General features: G+C 35.1%; 1 protein-coding gene across 1 annotated transcript in view; it reads left to right on the top strand.

The window, feature by feature from the left end:
• LOC138329443 (buccalin-like) overlaps positions 1 to 16658 on the top strand; it is a 41173-nt gene extending 24515 nt beyond the window's left edge. Inside the window, exons 2-3 of the mRNA XM_069276455.1 lie at positions 10314 to 11428; positions 16166 to 16658. Coding sequence (XP_069132556.1) covers positions 10330 to 11428; positions 16166 to 16197 — 1131 coding nt within the window. The 5' untranslated portion in view covers positions 10314 to 10329 and the 3' untranslated portion in view covers positions 16198 to 16658. The remainder of the gene's footprint in view (positions 1 to 10313; positions 11429 to 16165) is intronic.
• The last annotated feature ends 2650 nt before the right edge of the window (positions 16659 to 19308 follow it).

The raw sequence follows: 19308 nt of genomic DNA, 5'->3' as shown, positions 1-19308 counted from the left end.
ACCGTTAAGCCAATCGTTACGATATCTGCTATTCAAACTGTTTCCGATTCATTATCCCCGTCAAACAATCATTTCCGTAATATGACAATAGTGATAAGATAATATGATCAGTGAAAAACACTCTAATCCTTTGCTTTCTGGAAACATGTTGATTTTCAATTTCATGATCTTTTACTTAACGACGATCAATAAAAAGATAGAAGTCATGAATTTAAACCTGACTATCTCTTATCTCTGCCAGAAACCCTGTGAAGTTTTTCCTATCCTTTGTTGTCACTAATTCCTTTATAACGTCTAGCGGTAAGTGTTACGATCCCCCCCGCCCCCCCCCCCCCGCCCCCGCCCCCCGCCCCCCCCCCCCGGCCCCCCCCGCCCCCCCCTCCCCCCCCCCCCCCCCCCCCCCCCCCCAAGTGTTACGATGTGACAGGCTAGGCCAAGCTTCTTCTTTCCATGAATACTTGAGATTTCATCAGCGAGTGTTCCTCAGAGATTGACTTCTCTATTACAAGTTTATGGTACGTTTGCTGCCTGCTCTCTCCAATAATCACACAACTATAAATAGTTAGTCAGCGTTGGCAGTATCTCATGGACGCACTCGCGATTCTCGCACATCACCACGCAAGTTAAAGGTCATATATCTCTGAACTGAGCATGAACATCCATATCGTAGCAGGCATAACTTAACAAATATGTAAAAAGGCAGAAAACAACACACAAAAACAACAGAAAACAATTGAAAATGTATCGAACAAATCAATACATGTATGATATATATGTCTAATGTATTACAATGACGATTTGTTTTTACTTTATATGACGCGGGCAATAGCCTAAAACGTCTATGTCATATTTAAAGAAAAGAAAACAATATTTCAAAAAGGGGAAAATAAATCATGCGCTCCCAAAACATGATCTTATCACGACTGGAGAAATTAAAATATCACGTTTGTGAAAAAAACATGTCTTTAATATCGATGAAAAGAGACGATTAAACCGAAAATTCAAAAAAACAATTAAAAAACTCACACTATGATTAAAACCTGCCTTTGAGAGTACTAGGTTGGTTTTTCGATACCATAAGGGTATCTATCTATCTAGACAGACAAAGACTTAGTATCCGATCACGTGGCTCATCCGTTTGACGTTGTAGCCAACAGAATTCCGCTTACGATCAAAGTCATTTTGTTATATATGATCTTTCTCGGCATGAATTATAAAATATGTACATTGCGGAAAATCTGTCTTTCATTTAAAACCAACAAACATTTTTTTAATACATTGTACAACATGTATGTAGAAAAGAAATATACAGAGGTATTCGCGTTTACCAAAGAATCAAATCACGTCTAAGTCAAAACTACTGTTCAAGGACATGTTATATATTAGAGCTGGGGATGAGATAATTAATCTATCATCGTTTATCCTTCCTGGTGGTTAGTGATCAACATTTTATTGTGTTTCTTTCCCACTTAGTCGTGCAGTAAATTGGCTGGATTTTTTATACGGTTGATTATATTCATTGAACAGAATTCGCGATTGTATCAGTATAAACTATATATCAGGCAAGTTCCAATCGTTAACTTTTAACATTGTTTTGGTCTCATTTAAAACCTTGCGAACCAACCTTAGATTTCTTTTCGCCATAAGAAGGCCACAAAGATTTTTTTCTTGTCATAAATCTTACAACTATTTACATATCTACAATGATATTTACACAAGAATGTCTTATCTATCATTAACATCTCTGAAATCTCTAATTGTATACATATATATTCAAGATACGGTTAGAAATGTCGCAAATAATACGGTTAATCGATGTTCCAACAACACTTATGGTAATATTTCTGTACTATTCAACTAAAGAAATGTAAATGGTCGCGACCTTTAAGTCGGCTACACTCAGCATTAAGCGATGAAATAATACTTAGAAATTCTATACCATAACATAACATCCCGGACCACGCAAATGTTCCAGTATCATACGATATCGTGCTGCTCTCTTGATGTGTTTGTTATACCGCAGAGGAGATTGACGATCCTCTGTGGGAATCGCTGACGTTACATGTTTGTGATAGGACAATACTATTGCATTGTCGTGAAGTCGTGTGTTAAGTTTGGTCTGTTGTGCCATGTTTAACATCTTATTGACGGCCAGGGTCGTTTAATGACAGTGTCCCATATGTACAGTGTACTGCTGTGTTTGGATGCCTGTCTGTTTTGGGAGGCTGCGGTATATTTTCTCTAAATATTTCGTTATATATTGTCTCTTTGGATTAATGGAACTTCTGATCATTTCTAGTGCTATCTCACTGAAGCAGAGACACCGAACGACACATCTTACATTATACTGACGAAGGTAAACCAGTCGTTCCAGTCCCTTTAAGCGTAGCGCTGAGAATAATATACCACTTTCTACACTATGTTTTGTCTAGGGTAAAACATATTCATTATACTTTTATTTGTGCCTTTTTTACCAAACGCGTAGAGTGAATTGACTTATAAATTTGATTTTACAATCGATTAATTTCGACGATAAAAGGTCGAATTCGTATGATGTAGCAACAAGTGAAATTCAGTGACATCGACTTCCCTCTAGATGGTTATACTACTAAACAAAAATACTAGGTAACCTGATATCCTGATCTTTTACTCGAGTCCTTGTTTATATCCTAATACTAATACTTGCCTTGTAGTTTGGCCCTAAAAGACCTTAGTTGCCGATGGGCCGTAAAACTCAAACAAACAAACTAGGTAACCATCTGCAGTTACTTAGCTGACATTAAGTCGTAGACACAGTTAACGGCTAGGGTAAAATGACATGTTAAATACAACAAAGTGTTGTCAATAGCTCAAGTCTGAAATACGTATCTCTAAATTATTGACTCAGAACAGTGGTTGATAGATTAGGATTGAATTCTCATTATTAGCCTAGGTAGTTATAGGACGGCCTCCATTCTATAGAATATGTTGCATGTGTTATACTTATCGAGGCTGCGGAATATTTTTGTAGTGTCTCCATATAACATTGAAGATCTGACGTTTTTATAGGGCTATCTCACAGAAATATGCCGCCAAAGACTCCGAACTGAAGGAATGGATTCTATAATTTCATACCTAATATATATAAGTACATAGATAATGATATATTCTATATTCAAAACATACCTGATCTCACGTTCTGAGTGTTGTAAAATATGACCATTATTCATTCATCACAGTCAAGAGAATTGTCAAAATAATTTTATGGGTCTTTGACATTTCCATCTTTTGGCCATTGTCTATGAGGGATAAGGTTATATTTATTTTTTGCAACGTACCATAGAAAAGATTGAATGTGAACTACCTACACTGTGAGATGTCTTTGTGTGTGAAGAATTCGTGTGCTACATGAACCTTGTGTTTGCTTGTGATTTACAGAATTGGTTTGCGCGTCGTCATACATGTAATAGTATTTAAGAGTAGGATGTGTTTTTCTGTGTCATCTGCGGTATGCTTTCGTGTGATAGCACTATATATCGGCCAATATGACATAACACAAATAACCTACTGCCCCCAAAAACACACATGAGCAGCGATGACCGAGTGATTGAGATGTCTTGGCATATGACCATTAGCCCTCCACCTCTGGCTCGGAAGTTCAAAACCCATGTGGGACAGTTGCAAGGTACTGATCGCTGGTTGGTGGTTTTTCTCCGAATAATCCGGCTTTCCTCCACCAACAAACCCTTTTGTTAATGGAACGCTAAGATAATAAAATTCACTAACAAACAAAAAGACTACCATATACACATTGCATTGTACCATGTGGGAAGTCCTGTGACAATAATACACACAAACATCAGTAATGTCACCATTAGCTTATTATGAAAGCGGACGAAACAGCTAAGTTGTTTTTCTACCTAAACTCTGATTCTGACCACATGCTCAGAAACAACTTCATTATTAACTTGTTCAATGATTTGGTGTGTAACATTAAGAAGGTGGTATATAAAATCATTTTCATATGAGGAGCGAGTGTAATATTTCATTTCATTTATCACATAGCCAGTATTAATTATGTAACAAGGTGCAGGATTTACAATAAATTTAATACCTGCCTTGCCATGGATCGAACCTCTGGATTTACTAGTCTGACGCTTAACCCATCGATTAAAAGAGAAGTAATCTCTAGCCGATAGATATATAGCCGCTAATATTGACCAGGGTTACTTAAAAATACAGCCAAAACTATGTATTTTGTTCCTAAATAAGTGAGGCGAAATTCGGCACGGACGCATTATTTTGAATATGACTTTTGACGTCACAAAAGTGGACGTATGGCATGAATGAACGGACCGGTTATACATTTGTTTTCACTTTGTGTGCTTAGCGCTAGGCGTAATGTGTGTGAAAAACAACTTACTTATAAAATGGAATTCCTTATGTTTACAAATGTCTGTAACACCTGATAAAGACAATAAAAAACATATGTCGCCCATTTAGAATGTGTCAAATAACCGATCGGTCTATTAATTTATTGAACGTTTAAAAGGCCGACATTGTCCTGTATCGTCAGTTTACATGAAATCAATGCGTTTTATAACAGGAATACAAGGCTATGGAAATGTTACTGCGACTGTAGTATGATCTGTCCGTCTGCCAGATCCTACTGCATGGTAGAAAGTGTTCGCGTGACATTGGAAATGCCACCAGCTACACAATCAAATTGGTGACGATAGATTTGCGGATATTTTATTGTCAGTATTTCCTTTCTTAAATAATCTCTTTTGGCAATCACAAACAAAATCAAAGGAATGACGTCACACATTATGAAAGTAAGTATATTTTCTCATGAGACAATGGCAATGAATAAATAATCTGATATAGTTCAGTAAGCCCTCCTGTCGAGAGGATCGGCCATTTAACTTAATGGATGTCCGGTTAGTGTTGTCCCCATAAATCTCGGTTTTCAATTTAACATTTAAATTAATTAGAAGGTTTATCATTGAACTTTCTATGGGATCAAATGAACGTAATCACCTTTAAACTGAATCGCCTTAATGTTATTTGAAAACAAGACCGAGAACATCAAAGACATTCCCTTCTATCGCGTGAGTGTCTTCTTTGTATTATAAATTGTATTATAAATAACAACCATTTAGAATTGTTTTAGTTTGTTGTTTTTACATGCGGAAGCCTTTTACAGAAATTTCTAATTGCTTTGACTTTGTCTAGAATTTACAACAATGAAATCAAGCAATGATATAATTTTCAACGATTACACGTATGACATGTAGAGCTTTATGATATCCATTCTTGATGTCGTTTAACGAATGGTATTCATTATTGCTCGATCTCATTCTATAGAAGTAAATATCTAAATATACAACGATTTTTAGCCATAACATGTCGGGAATAACCCGAAAACAATTACGTTTGCAGGTTTATTTTTTGTCCTTATGGTTTAATAATGTTAACAAATGATGTTGATTAAAAAATTCGATTTATCATTGACATGGGCAAAATATAAAACTGGATGGTCAATAGTGCTTAACCACAACAACAAACAGTAAAGAAAGGAATATTGCATCATTTTGAATTACTTACAATGCTCTTCCTTTAATTCTATATACATTTATTGAACATTCCGTCCACTGGTTCGTCGTTGACGTTTTCAAAAGTTTGTTCAAAATTATAGTGTAATTTACATATTTTGCACGTTGCCAGTACATGTATAATGTGCCGGGGATGGGATGTATCATGTTTGAGTGAAATAGTACTATACCAATGGAAAAGGTTCCACAATTACTAAAAGTAACAACACGAAAATACTGCAGTCTCCCAAAATAGACACTAACACGCTATCCAACATACATCAATTAGCGGTAAAAATTGAAATCTTTTCTGTATGGAACTAATCAACACGCACTCATGTAACACAAGGTTAACCGTCCCGAAAGGACTCAAACTGTAACTGGATGTGTATTACGCGTAATCAGCTGTCCTAATATGGTCAGTCATTAATATGACATTATACAGGATTATAACTGATTGTGCGTTAGGATAGTATCATATAATAATCATAGTATTAAGCTGTATGTAGGTTGTGAAGACTAAGGCTACCATCGTAAAAATATATTCGATAAAATATTTTCTACAAGTTAACATGTTCAGTGATTAGTAATGAAGCAATTAATCATGATTAATCCGTGATAATCATAATCACTATAAACATATTCACCGTCCAGAAACTATATGTCTCTAGGTACCTCGTGTTCCGTGTGTTTGATCTATGAGGATCTGCCAGCAGGAGCCATAAGTGATAGGTAATGAACATGTTCAGGAAGAATATCTCTTAAAACATATCCTCGGATAATGCGGAAATATCGAGCTCTATCCTGCATACTTAATAACATGGAAGATCCTAATTCAGATATATAATGACAAGAAGCGTATGAGATAAATGGCCAAAATATCAAATTTAAGGGATTTTGTTTCGCCTGTAATGATAAGAATTGTAAATGGTTCCTGGCACGACAATATAATATCAACTTGTAAATTAGATAGGCTAATGTGCATTAACAGAGAACATAGTCTCCATATCATGGTATAAACATATCAAACTATGTTACTGTGTGACATACCATACCACAGTGTCACCTGTCAACTATTATCGTCATTATAAGTCATCTGATATATTTAATACTCGGGATGTACCAGACTTAATTTTGAATGATTTAAGGTATTTATCTTGTCCTATAGCTCTTTATACGCGTTTCAGAGTTTAAGTAAACCGATTTTATTTGCTCATGAAACAACAGATTTTAAGCAGAAGCAAGTAAGCTTAAGCTTCTACTTCTAACACCTATGTGTCAAGTGTGCATGACAACAACGCTCCTTTTAATACGCCAAGGGGATATACTTTTTAATGATTGTACTGGTACCCCTCTAGTGGTATTTCAGAGAGCATTTCGGATTATCGATTCAGAAGGAAACCTGCAATGTGACAGCTATCCTCGTTCTATGTGTCATATAAAAGTACTGTTAGCGAACGGAACACTTCGTGAGTGTCCTCTTAGTTACAGGCTTGTGAAGTTAATGTTATACCGCTGGTGGCACAAAGGTTATTTAGAAACAACAGATAAAGGAAGATATCGGGGACACAAACTCTCATTGGCCAAATTGAGGTTCCATAGGTCATAAATCTTCTAGTCCTTGGGATTACCGTCTCATTTAAAGACATGTCCGAAGAATGGGTCACTGATGGTTTCGAGCAAATCGTGAACGAGAGGTCATTTTTTATCTCGCTCCAGCTCGTGTTATGAGGCAGTCACGGCATATAGAGACGTCGATGGGTCAAGTCTGTCCATTGAAAAAACACCGGAATATCGGCTTTATGTCTCCAAATTCGATGCTTTGCATATTTTAACCCATGTTTATGGGATATTATATGGCACATAAACTGAAATACACGGAAGCACATTTTACGTATATTTCATGTCGGTATTTGTTTTTTTGACAGGTAGCAATTTGCATATAATTTACTTGAATGGGTTGATAATTCGGGTTTTCTACAAGGGTTTTGGATAGAGTAGCCTACATCGAAAATGACACATCATGCTTAGACAGTTATAATCAACATGAGTTTTGTCGCGAAACAATTTCTGCCAAACATTTCCCCTGCGAAGTAATATTTTGTCGATAAAGGTTACGGTGATGACCATACATATTGCAGCTTAAATCTGAAGAACTGTTCAGTCGTACGCAAAATCAACGTTTATGTGTGTTAAAAACTCAGCAGACTAGAATAATTAACTTTGATCATATTGCCGTTTTTATGTCCCGTATATATTTTTATATTTTTTCTGTGTTATAACTGGTTTAGGGCCCGACGTGTTGTATTAGACCTTAAATCCGCGTCAGAAAAAAACAACTTTGGTTTAAATTTGGGCTTGGAGCACGTCCGATGATTCCTTATATCATTTTATATTTATTTGCAATTTTCTTTTTACCTGAAGCAACACCAGAATATCCGTTTATCCACATTATTAGTTATTTTCCTAACAACCTTAGCAGGCGGTGTTGCATGGCGCCGTACTGATGAACTAAGTGTGGACCAGACTGCCATATTCATTGCTATATATACTATATAATCGTGTTATAAGACTTTGAGCGAGCGAGGATAATATGTAAAATTGATTTAGTCTGACACAAATTGTGGCAAGCATTGTTGAGAAATAAACAATTCATTCTTTAGTTTCACTTCATTTACTTTTTTTGGTCACATCGCTAAATCAAAAATTATCTTACAAACAAAAAAGCAAATAACGTCACTTAGTAGTTTTTTAATGAATTGTGAAAATTGAAAACAGGGTTAATAACAATTTTCCAGGTAACACAATTGCCATAATTTCAATAAGATCGTATATTTTATTTTTGTTATCATTATCTCCTATCTGTGCAACAAAGAACGTAATATTAAGTGAACATTATACTTCTTACTAAATCTTTTTCCGATTTGTATTTTCGGTGTGGGTTTCCCAGATTTGACACAACTACGACAGCATACTGACTTATGTACAGTCAAACCCAGGCACATATCGGTTGATCTTCTACAAACAGGATCGAATGAAAGACTAGATGAGGCTTGATTAATATACTGCAATTTCCCAATTAACATTCTAGATTAAATAACAATGATAGGATCACAGTATACTCCCCACAGATACAGCGTGTTTAATCTCTGACGGGGGCTAACACCTCTTCGAATTAATTAAGCGCGCCTCTGTGTACTTGTTGGTGAGATGTAGCACATCAATCGATTTCGGTTATGTGGATGAAACGTTTAAACGCACGGCGATTACCCCAATGGGATAATTCGCACTTACGCTTGTTGAGTATTATGTAAGAAAACTTATGACTTGCCAGACCAATTAGCTAATGGTTTGTTATTTTAGGTCACGTGTGACGTTTCATTAGTTTACTCTACGGACCGGCATATCGCTGATATCTAATTGTAAAATCAACATACAAGTTCCGGCATAGTATTTACTTTGTACTGATAATTAATCGCGGCTTCGATTCATTTATAAGGATATAAATAATTTATGATCGATACACTGTAAAATCAATCAATGGAGATTGCGCTTTAAGCTAACGAACGTAAAAATGACATGTTTATAAAACACTTGTTCTCAATATGTATATTGCTATTCCTTATATATCGGTCTTTTGGAAATCGCTTGTTTCACCTAACATAAGTGTAGAAGGTTTTAATTATACTTCGCTCTAGGGGAGGGGATCCCTTTAGCGGCGGACGGCGACTAGTAAGTCCAGGGTCATGGGTTCGAGCATACTAATCTCACCCTGTTACAATACCATTCACAATGATCGGTGGTTGTTCGTTCTTCCTTGTGGTATATGTCATTAGATCCAATAACTTCTTTAATAAACAAACGGTCTCTAACCTGTAGTAAGCTTAACTGTGTGGTTAAGATGAATGTATAGTAACGGTAAAATAAGAAAGGGAAGGACTGTTTTAGTTGGTACCTATGACCAAATATTGCCGGACATTTGACAGCGAGTATGATATGTATATGGTGAATGGGTGTAATTTCATTTGCTTGGCTAGTGTACAAAGTTCATATATATGATACGTGTCTCGTATAGAGTTCGGGTCCATTGCATTGTCCACTCGGCCATAATTCGTATAATACTGAAGCTTTAAATCAAGTTTTTCAACGGTTGTAATACCATGTAGAAATATGATGTCGGTTGTTGTGTATTAGATTTAACGCCCTATTACTAGCTAGGGTAGTGACGGCCTTCCATTTGTACATCGGGAGGCTTCGGTATATCCGTGTTGTGCATATTTACAATAATGGAATTCTTGCTATTTTGACGGTGCATACATGTACATATTGCTGATTATTATTCAATCACTTATTGTCGAGTTTTATATAAACTCGGCGATATCATGTTGCTAATTTATGTCTTTTGATAATACGCAATGATTTTGATGTATAGATAGACAGAAAAAATGCTATTCAGTTCAGAATTCACAAATTAAATATAATCAATTTTTTAAAGTTAAGTAAGCATTTGTGCAATCAGAGATGGAATTAGGTTATCATTGAGGTTTTTATTCATGTACATTATTGTATTCTGTTTCGAGGACTATTTACTAGCCCTTATTTCTAAAGCAATAGTGTGACAATGGATGCATCCACTGCAGTAAAGAGGCTTCCGGTGTCGATAAAGATAATACATTAAAACTTGAGATTCAATGTAAATTAAATAAAATTTAAAGAATTCCGTTATTATATCTTTAACAGGCGTCAACAAGTTGAAATGACGAATGGACAACACAGATACCAGCCCTTGAAAATATTATTCGCCGTCTTGTGTCTTGTTATTGTGGTACACAGCTCAAAGGAGTCTCTTCAGTCAAGCAACCCCAAAGCAGTGAACACCATTCAGAAGCGGAACGCGGATACCGGTGATAGACATGATGAATTAGACTATAGCTCATTTAATGTAGACCCTGTAAAACGTAGTACAGATGATATGCACATTGACGATTTACTGTTACCCGACTCCCCGGAAAAGAGGGGGCGAGGTAATAGATATGGATTCTACGGAACTCTAGGAAAACGCTCAGAATTAGAGGACATTGAAAAACGTCGCATGCGTAAAATGTTTTACGGGTCGCTAGGGAAACGGAGACCAGCTTTTTTTGCTGCATTGGGCAAACGGAATGGGGACTCTGAAGAAGAAATCTATGACGATGATATGGAAAAGCGAGGAAGGTCAAATCGATACTTCTTCGGCACTCTTGGGAAGAGGAATTACTTTGAAGGAGATGAGGATGACGATGATGGCCTGGAATCAATGGACAAAAGGGGTCGCAGCAGAAACTTTGGTTTCTATGGAACACTTGGTAAACGAGATGGAACCTCTGTAAATGAAAACGCTGATATGGAAAACGGTGACGAAATGGAAAAAAGGAGGTATAGGCAACATTTCTTTGGTACACTCGGAAAACGTGATGGGGAATTAGACTTAGAAAAACGCCGCAGATATGGCTTCGCAACTCTGGGAAAGCGATTCGATGATGACCTTGGGGATGACGAGGATATAGAAAAGCGCCGAATGAAGATGCGCCCTGCTTTTTACGGCGCTCTTGGGAAACGTCGTCAAATGTTCTTTGGAACTCTTGGGAAACGATCGGCATCCTCTCCTGAAGATGAAATGTTTGAGGATCAGACAGATGACGTTCATAGCCGAAGAAAAAGGTCACTTTCCACACTGAATCTGTCAAGGGCACTGAGAGGCAGCCCATCGTATGGTCGCGCCAGACGATACAATAGGCGGATAACATTGGGGAGACGCCTTATCAGAAGGACACAGGACTTTCGGTTCTTTCCACAACTGGGTAAACGATCAACATGTAAGTAAACTGTAAACATTACATAATATTAAGTAATTTATTTTTCTTTGTTTTCATACTAAATCTGTCTTTCTGATTAGCCCATTCTTTTTCTAAGAACAAATTGAAGAATGGCACGAAAATCCTATATAATCATTACGTCATAATAGCGACATCGGTGTTGCATATTGATTTTGAAAAAAAAAATCATTGGAAAATCAATGGAATGTAATCATACATTATTACTTATTTTGTTTGATCAAGTAGTCAGAAGAATTAATTATAAACATTGGTGTCAACTTCTTCAGGTTATGAAATAAATTTTATTTGCAAACGTTTGTGAGAATCCGCTATGCGGATTCACTCAGTTTACAAACAAAAAATGGGACTAATTCACGTACAACGTGATACCCGATAACGTTTGTGCCGGACTAGTATCTCCAGTTGTGATAGAATGTAAATAATTGTAATCTTCTCGCTGAAATGACGTTAGCGCGGGATATAATTAATTACAATTAGAAATAATAGTCCCGCACATACGTTATCGGGTATCACGTGGTACGTGAATTATTCCCATTCTTTCCCAATCTCTGCCAGAGTTCATTGCAGTCCACACATTCACCTCTGTCAACTGCTCACGAACTGGCCGTCTGTTGACCTCGGGTGACAAAATATTACGATATGACGTCAAAGTACATGTATTTGCTTTTGAAGCGGCGAACGTCGTATGCAAATCGTGACTATTTACTGACAAGTAAGTCTAGTTCATCCGCAAAATAATACATAATTGTTTGGTTCAATATTGAATGATCAAATTATAATGTCAGAACTGACAGTCGTTTTACCGGAAAATGATACCAAAGGAAACTTACAATATGTATAAATATATTTAGTATGCGTCCGCGATACGCTTTTCAAGAATCTTTAAATTCAGTGGGCCATTTACAGAGGTGAAATGTGGGGACCGCAATGCACCCTGGGAGGGATCGATTCTTTCCCACCCAGATAAAGTTTAAAAAATAAATAGTGACATAACATCAACGCTTAATCAAAGATGAAATCATTTAATGGTCACTGCGTGCGCTTATCAATTATCTATATGATATTATAGTCTAAGACCAGAAATGATATATTGTCTTATCATTATAGTTAGTCTAAGACCAAAAATGATATATTTCGGATCATTGATATACTAGCTTTATACCGTTTTTACCTCATTATGATACACATGTATTGTCTTATCCCTATATTTAGTCTAAGACCAGAAATGATATATTGTCTTAGCCCTATAAGTAGTCTAAGACTAAAAATGATATATTGTCGTAACCCTATAGTTAGTCTAACACCAGAAATGATATAGTGTCTTAACCCTATAGTTAGTCTAACACCAGAAATGATATATTGTCTTAACTCTATAATTAGTCTAACACCAGAAATGATATAGTGTCTTAACCCTATAGTTAGTCTAACACCAGAAATGATATAGTGTCTTAACCCTATAGTTAGTCTAACACCAGAAATGATATAGTGTCTTAACCCTATAGTTAGTCTAACACCAGAAATGATATATTGTCGTAACCCTATAGTTAGTCTAACACCAGAAATGATATAGTGTCTTAACCCTATAGTTAGTCTAACACCAGAAATGATATAGTGTCTTAACCCTATAGTTAGTCTAAAACACCAGAAATGATATATTGTCTTAACCCTATAGTTAGTCTAACACCAGAAATGATATAGTGTCTTAACCCTATAGTTAGTCTAACACCAGAAATGATATAGTGTCTTAACCCTATAGTTAGTCTAACACCAGAAATGATATAGTGTCTTAACCCTATAGTTAGTCTAACACCAGAAATGATATAGTGTCTTAACCCTATAGTTAGTCTAACACCAGATATGATATAGTGTCTTAACCCTATAGTTAGTCTAACACCAGAAATGATATAGTGTCTTAACCCTATAGTTAGTCTAACACCAGAAATAATATAGTGTCTTAACCCTATAGTTAGTCTAACACCAGAAATAATATATGGTCTCACCCCCATAGTTTGCTTTTCAATGTATGCTACAACATGATGTACTACTTTAGACAAAACGTTGACCATCATTTGTTTTCGCTTAAATGACAAAACAAAGAAATGATGAAAGAAAAACCAAGAAAAAAAATGTTCAAGTCCGTGTCATTTGGAGAAGTTCTATTCCTCTTCCGATACTGCAAACAGCAATAGGTGACAGGTGTTCCTAACCTGAAAAATAATAAAATAGCATGAAAAGTGGAAAGTCGGCCTTATATTTTCATAGACTAATTAAATACAACATATACAATTGATGCAAAAATACAGCTTATGCTAGAACTGATATTGTTTTATCATTCTTTAAGAAGCATGGGAATTTATATCGAGAAGTTTGAAGATGATTTATTAAATGTAAACATTCCGCATATCTGATTTCATATCTTGATAACCTTTACTACCTAAGAGTTCACCTAAATCTGGAAATTCCAAACGAAAATCTTTAATAAGATAGATGTACCGTTGAAACATAAATCATATGTTTTGAAAAAAAATTATTTTCCTTAAAGGTAATTCATGTAGGTTTCCAATAATCGAATGGCATACAGATTTCATCACCTTTGGATGTGGGCAGCGATAGTGATAGAAAGACATTAGGTGGTGTTCCGAAATATCTCATCATTAGTACTTAAACATACGAACATATTCCCAGCAATTATAATTAAAGATACAATTTAAACAACACCGGTGACATTTGATTTGATTGTTAAGCCTACAGCTTGTTACCATAACACATCATATTCATACTGACACTAGAATATACACAATAAATAACTTATATTGTAATTAATTATCACGCGTTGTTCGTGCACTCTTCACGGTATTGCAATCATTGCGCTTTGTCTACATTCCGTTTAAGGTATTACACATGTTATTACGGAATGTTTTATATAACAAGCCGATAGAATGCCCAGAATTTCCTATAAAGCATTACTGATATACGATACAATAAATAAAATGGCAAACATGTCTGTAGAAACAGCTTGAGTGCCCACTTCCGGCCTTTTTAGCCTCAGACAGTCGATTGTGTATCTCAATTACCACAATATGGCCGCTACCCTCTCGTAACTCACTCGTTTGACAGCAGGTCTTTACAAACCTACAAATCTCGTACAAATAAGACTGAGGCTGACTGATACTACACACCCAGACCCGTATTCTAAAACAGTTACAAATATATATAGAACCAAAAGACACTCCGAATTACTATTTAGGAACGCTGCGTTGATAATCTCGTACATAACTCTTTATCGCTTTTTCAATTGTCTCTTTTTTCTCTTTCATGAACTTTTTCATATTGTTATTGTGTTTTAACTGGGAAAACATTTTATAATTCAATTTTTTTTTCAAAAGCTTTTCAAAACATAGAGAGTGTTTTAGAACACACTTTTTAACGGTAAAGAATGTTTTAAAAGCGGTACCAATGCTGATATTTGTTTGGTCCTAAATGACGTTAAAAACAAATAAGCAAACATTTATAAATTTTATAACATTACACAGGCTCCGAAATGACTTATATATTGTGTATGATGAAGTTGAACATTCCCTCATTATAAATCATATTTAAAACATGTGCTGTAGCTGGCATCGGATTTTCTCGGCACGTGGCGACAGAAAATTGTCCGGATTATTGCTGGATTTATTTATGAAAATTATATTCCGTTCCCAAAATGGAGTTCCGGATTCGGCATCCGAATTTCCGGACTAGTGAGTATAAATAACAATTCTCGGAAATCTGTTCCCTAATGTTTCCGTCCGGATTGTGGGTTTTCCGGATTATCGTGGGTCGACTGTACCTATTCCTTTGCAAGATTACCGATACCTGTTCCTTGGAGACGTGCATTCTTGCTAATTAAACACCATTGCTTGGTAGTTTACATGTATTAGATGAACTGTGGAATTATAAAGAACACATCTGTGGCCATTTCGTAATCTTGTTAAAGAATCTCACTTCCATGAGAATAAAGTTAAATGTCAAGTATATCATTTCCATTTTAATATTGATTATTGCAATCAAACTGCGATGATTGGTTTTGAAGGGTATATCTGTCTAGACATTGAAATACATAGAATCTATTAAATCGTATTATGAATATTTCAATTATGACTGCTTGCATAAGTTGCACATTCTTACCAAGATAAATATTAGTAATTTTAGCATGCACAAACATAAAGATATTATGTTATCATATAAAAAAAATAAGAAATCATTCTAAGGTGTCTAAATCGAATGTTTTGTTGAATCTGTAATGCGAGATATATTTGATCAGTCTAGACGTGAAAGCTATGAAATTCTCTATATGATGTGAAATACGCATGGCCGGGAACATATAATTGGCGAACCAATAGGAAATGGCTTAATGACATTTCCTTTTACAGTAGTTATGATTAATTTGAAGAGATTTTGTATGTTATGTAGATGAAACAGACCGCTATGACGAGAGTAGACTCAGATTTTAGTGCTTTATCTCAATAATATAAATATATATATATATATTCAAATTGATCCTCATAATTTAATTTTCTAAATTAATTTCTTGAAAATTCCAGATTCATTTCAGGAGATTTTTTCCATAAAATCTTTACGTTGTTATATCAGTGTTTACAGAAAAATGCGAACAAAAACAATTGGAATACTCCTGACTAACTCTTGCATACCTATGTTTCTTTTTTCTATTTACAGTCGAAGTTCCCCAGTATAGCGGAGAGTACTGAGTGAGGCTTTTAAGTCACGTGACCTTACATGTGATTGGCAGACTTTTTCCACATTGATTTCCTATCAGCCATATGGACCCACTCGACAACTTCATTCGATATATCTTGTATTGTTTTCAAAGAAAACGGAACTCAAACACGTTGTAAAAAGTCGAAAACTTAGAATCATCGTATTTTATTTTCAATCAAATTATGATATAACTATTCAACATTATTGTGTTTGTTTTCATATTAAAGTATTCTCCGGCGTTTAGAAGATCTTCATATTTTAAAAGAAATCTTAATCATTATCACTCGAATATTTTTTTGGATTTCATTAATGCTAGCTCTTATTTAACGCCACTCTGTTGACGGTTTATCGATCTTGTGTTTTCTTTCGTTGAATAAAGTATTTTTCTACACAATGGATAATCTGATATTTTTGTCGGTCTTGAGGTTAATAAATAAGCACACTTTATCAATATTGTGGACTTATGTCGTTAACTAAAGTTGTAAAATGATATGAATGCAGTATTTCACAACGAAATAATATTCATATCAAGTGAACCCATACTTTTCTTTGGAGAGTGTCGACCAAATGTTTACCATGGACGAAGACTTTACGATATTATTGTTTGTTCGATATTCTCTGACAAAATGTATGTATTTTTTAACTCTCTCAACGTCTGTAAATAGTATTAAGTGATTACGAAGCCAGAAAGATGCATTTCACCTGACACGACATGTTTTGTACTACGTGTATCTAAAATCTGTAGTTTATTACTTTATCTTCTCAGAGCCTTCTTTCCAAATGCAAATCTGATTCTTAATTCGTTAAGATGGTCTGTATACCATGTCACTTCGATTGATTACTCTGACGTAGTTTTTTGGATTATTTAAGGCAATTGAAAGGTTTCCCTGTTTGTGGCGACATAATAATCACATCGAACCCGCCGAAAAAGTATGGAAACATGGCTAAGTTGTCCATCATTTGCACTTATTGTCATCCTATTAGTAATTATATACCTCGCTAGATGAGACGACAAATTGGACACGGACGCTCTAATGGTCATGATCAGCCAGACGGTTGATGTAAGCCGATTTCTGTCATAAGAGTTGGAGCGGAAAAAATCACAGGACAGAGCGGAGGTCAATACTAGTACTAATAATATACGGAAGTAACCATCATTGTGGCTAAATCAAAAGCCGACTTTAGGAAGAATATGCTAAGTGCTTAAATCTGAAGATTAAAGAATATCTTGATATAATCAGTTAGGACTATTACAGGAACTGCGTTCGATTTAAATTAGTCAGATTATTATTAGTAGTGTTATAAGACCAATGCGGGGATTATTCCAGGATTTCATTATATATTGAAATGTAATTATGAATGATGTTTAGATATATATATATATATATATGTAACAATTTCTCCTCTACTGTTATAAATGGGCATAGATAGATAGGTAGATTTTCCTTATTTCCTTTTCGTCGAGATTTACATCATCAATCATATTTTGCATGCGTTAAAGTTAGCTGATAATATAGATAATATCGACAGAAACAAGTGTAATTAATTATGTTGCTATTAAATGTATATTCTAGAATTTATATATAGCACTCAAATAAACACTTTTCAAAATATTCTTTATGTAAATTTCAGAGTGACCCCTTCAACGCGTAGAAATTTTACGCCAAGTTTGCGCACACAGCAAATTTTGTTTTTCTGTATTCCATAAACAATTGTTTGAAAATGCAATATTCCGTCTTTGCATATTACTGAGTTAGCTCCCTTGCGGATAGGTATCGATTGTTACGTCATTATTTTCTGAGCGCAATTCACGTCGTTTTCTCCGAAACGAATGACGTTATGCTCCAAAACACATGATGTCCCAATCGATACCTTCCAGCAAGTGCAGATAACTCTGTAATCTGCAAATTCGAAATATTCACCCAAACGAATGTTGAGCACCATAACAAGGATAATATATGGATGTGGTTCTTAACTTTTGTCTGGATGCTATTTCTATGCATGCCACAATTCATTAAAATAAAGATTTTGAGAGATCAGGGTTAAATTATGGTATTTATGATCAATATTATTCAACAAATATAAATATGCATTTCATTCTGGACGTATATACAAAACAATATAAATATGTAACAGTAGCATTTATACTTGCATGTTGTTTACATTATCACAGCTATATATCTTATGAAAAAGTAACGCTAGGATTAGTTATGTGTAGTCTATTAGCCATATTGAGTTGCTTGCATCGGAAATTAAAATCAAAAGAATGCGTTTACGCGTCTTATTGGTGTTGAAAGAGCTTGGTCTCTAACGTCAATATAACTGTATCGTTTGTGAAATGGAAGCCATGGTTCTGGGTCTGGCGGTATTCCTCATTTGCAAGGAAAAGATGAACCTTAAAACAAGTAATTGCTGTTTTCGTTTTGTCCAATTTACTTTAATACAATTTGTTACATAAAGTCTAAATTCAGAATAAAGTAGCTACAGAAATTTTGTCTGTGGGGCACGTTTTGCTCTACCGGCTCTGTCGACGTTTCGTGCTTCTATTAATTTAAACAAAATCTGAAAATCAATTGGAAAGGGCCATATCAATTCTATTCCAATTATTGAATATTATGGATTCAAAACGAATACAAGCAAAACTTCATCTGGTACAAGAGCAGAATTAAAGCCAAACAGTTTTAAATTTCTAAATTGAAGTACATTTTCTAGGTTTTCTTATACAGAATATGCTTTAACGAATATGACAAATTTCTAATAAGAGGGAAAACACTTGGATGTACTATTTGAAATTACTCGTTTGTCTGAACATTACTAATAGCATACGAATAAAACTTGAACGAACACTGAAATAGACCAATTTATCCTTGTGAAATGTTATGTGAGGTACTATCCAAACCATTGTCCATTGTGGCCATGTAATTGGACAACAAGTAGGATTGCAAACATATAATAAATAGGATCTGTCATGAGTCTCCCTTTAGATTTATGATATGAGGTTATTTTTTGCGATCATTTTGCGAGCATAAAAATGAAAAATTTTGAAACGAGTTATCTTTACCTTTGTTTTTCCCGTCTAGAGTTTTCTGCCAGATGATCAT

Source organism: Argopecten irradians, chromosome 8, assembly GCF_041381155.1.
Source record: "Argopecten irradians isolate NY chromosome 8, Ai_NY, whole genome shotgun sequence".
Taxonomy (NCBI): domain Eukaryota; kingdom Metazoa; phylum Mollusca; class Bivalvia; order Pectinida; family Pectinidae; genus Argopecten; species Argopecten irradians.
This window is presented reverse-complemented; position numbering and strand designations above follow the sequence as displayed.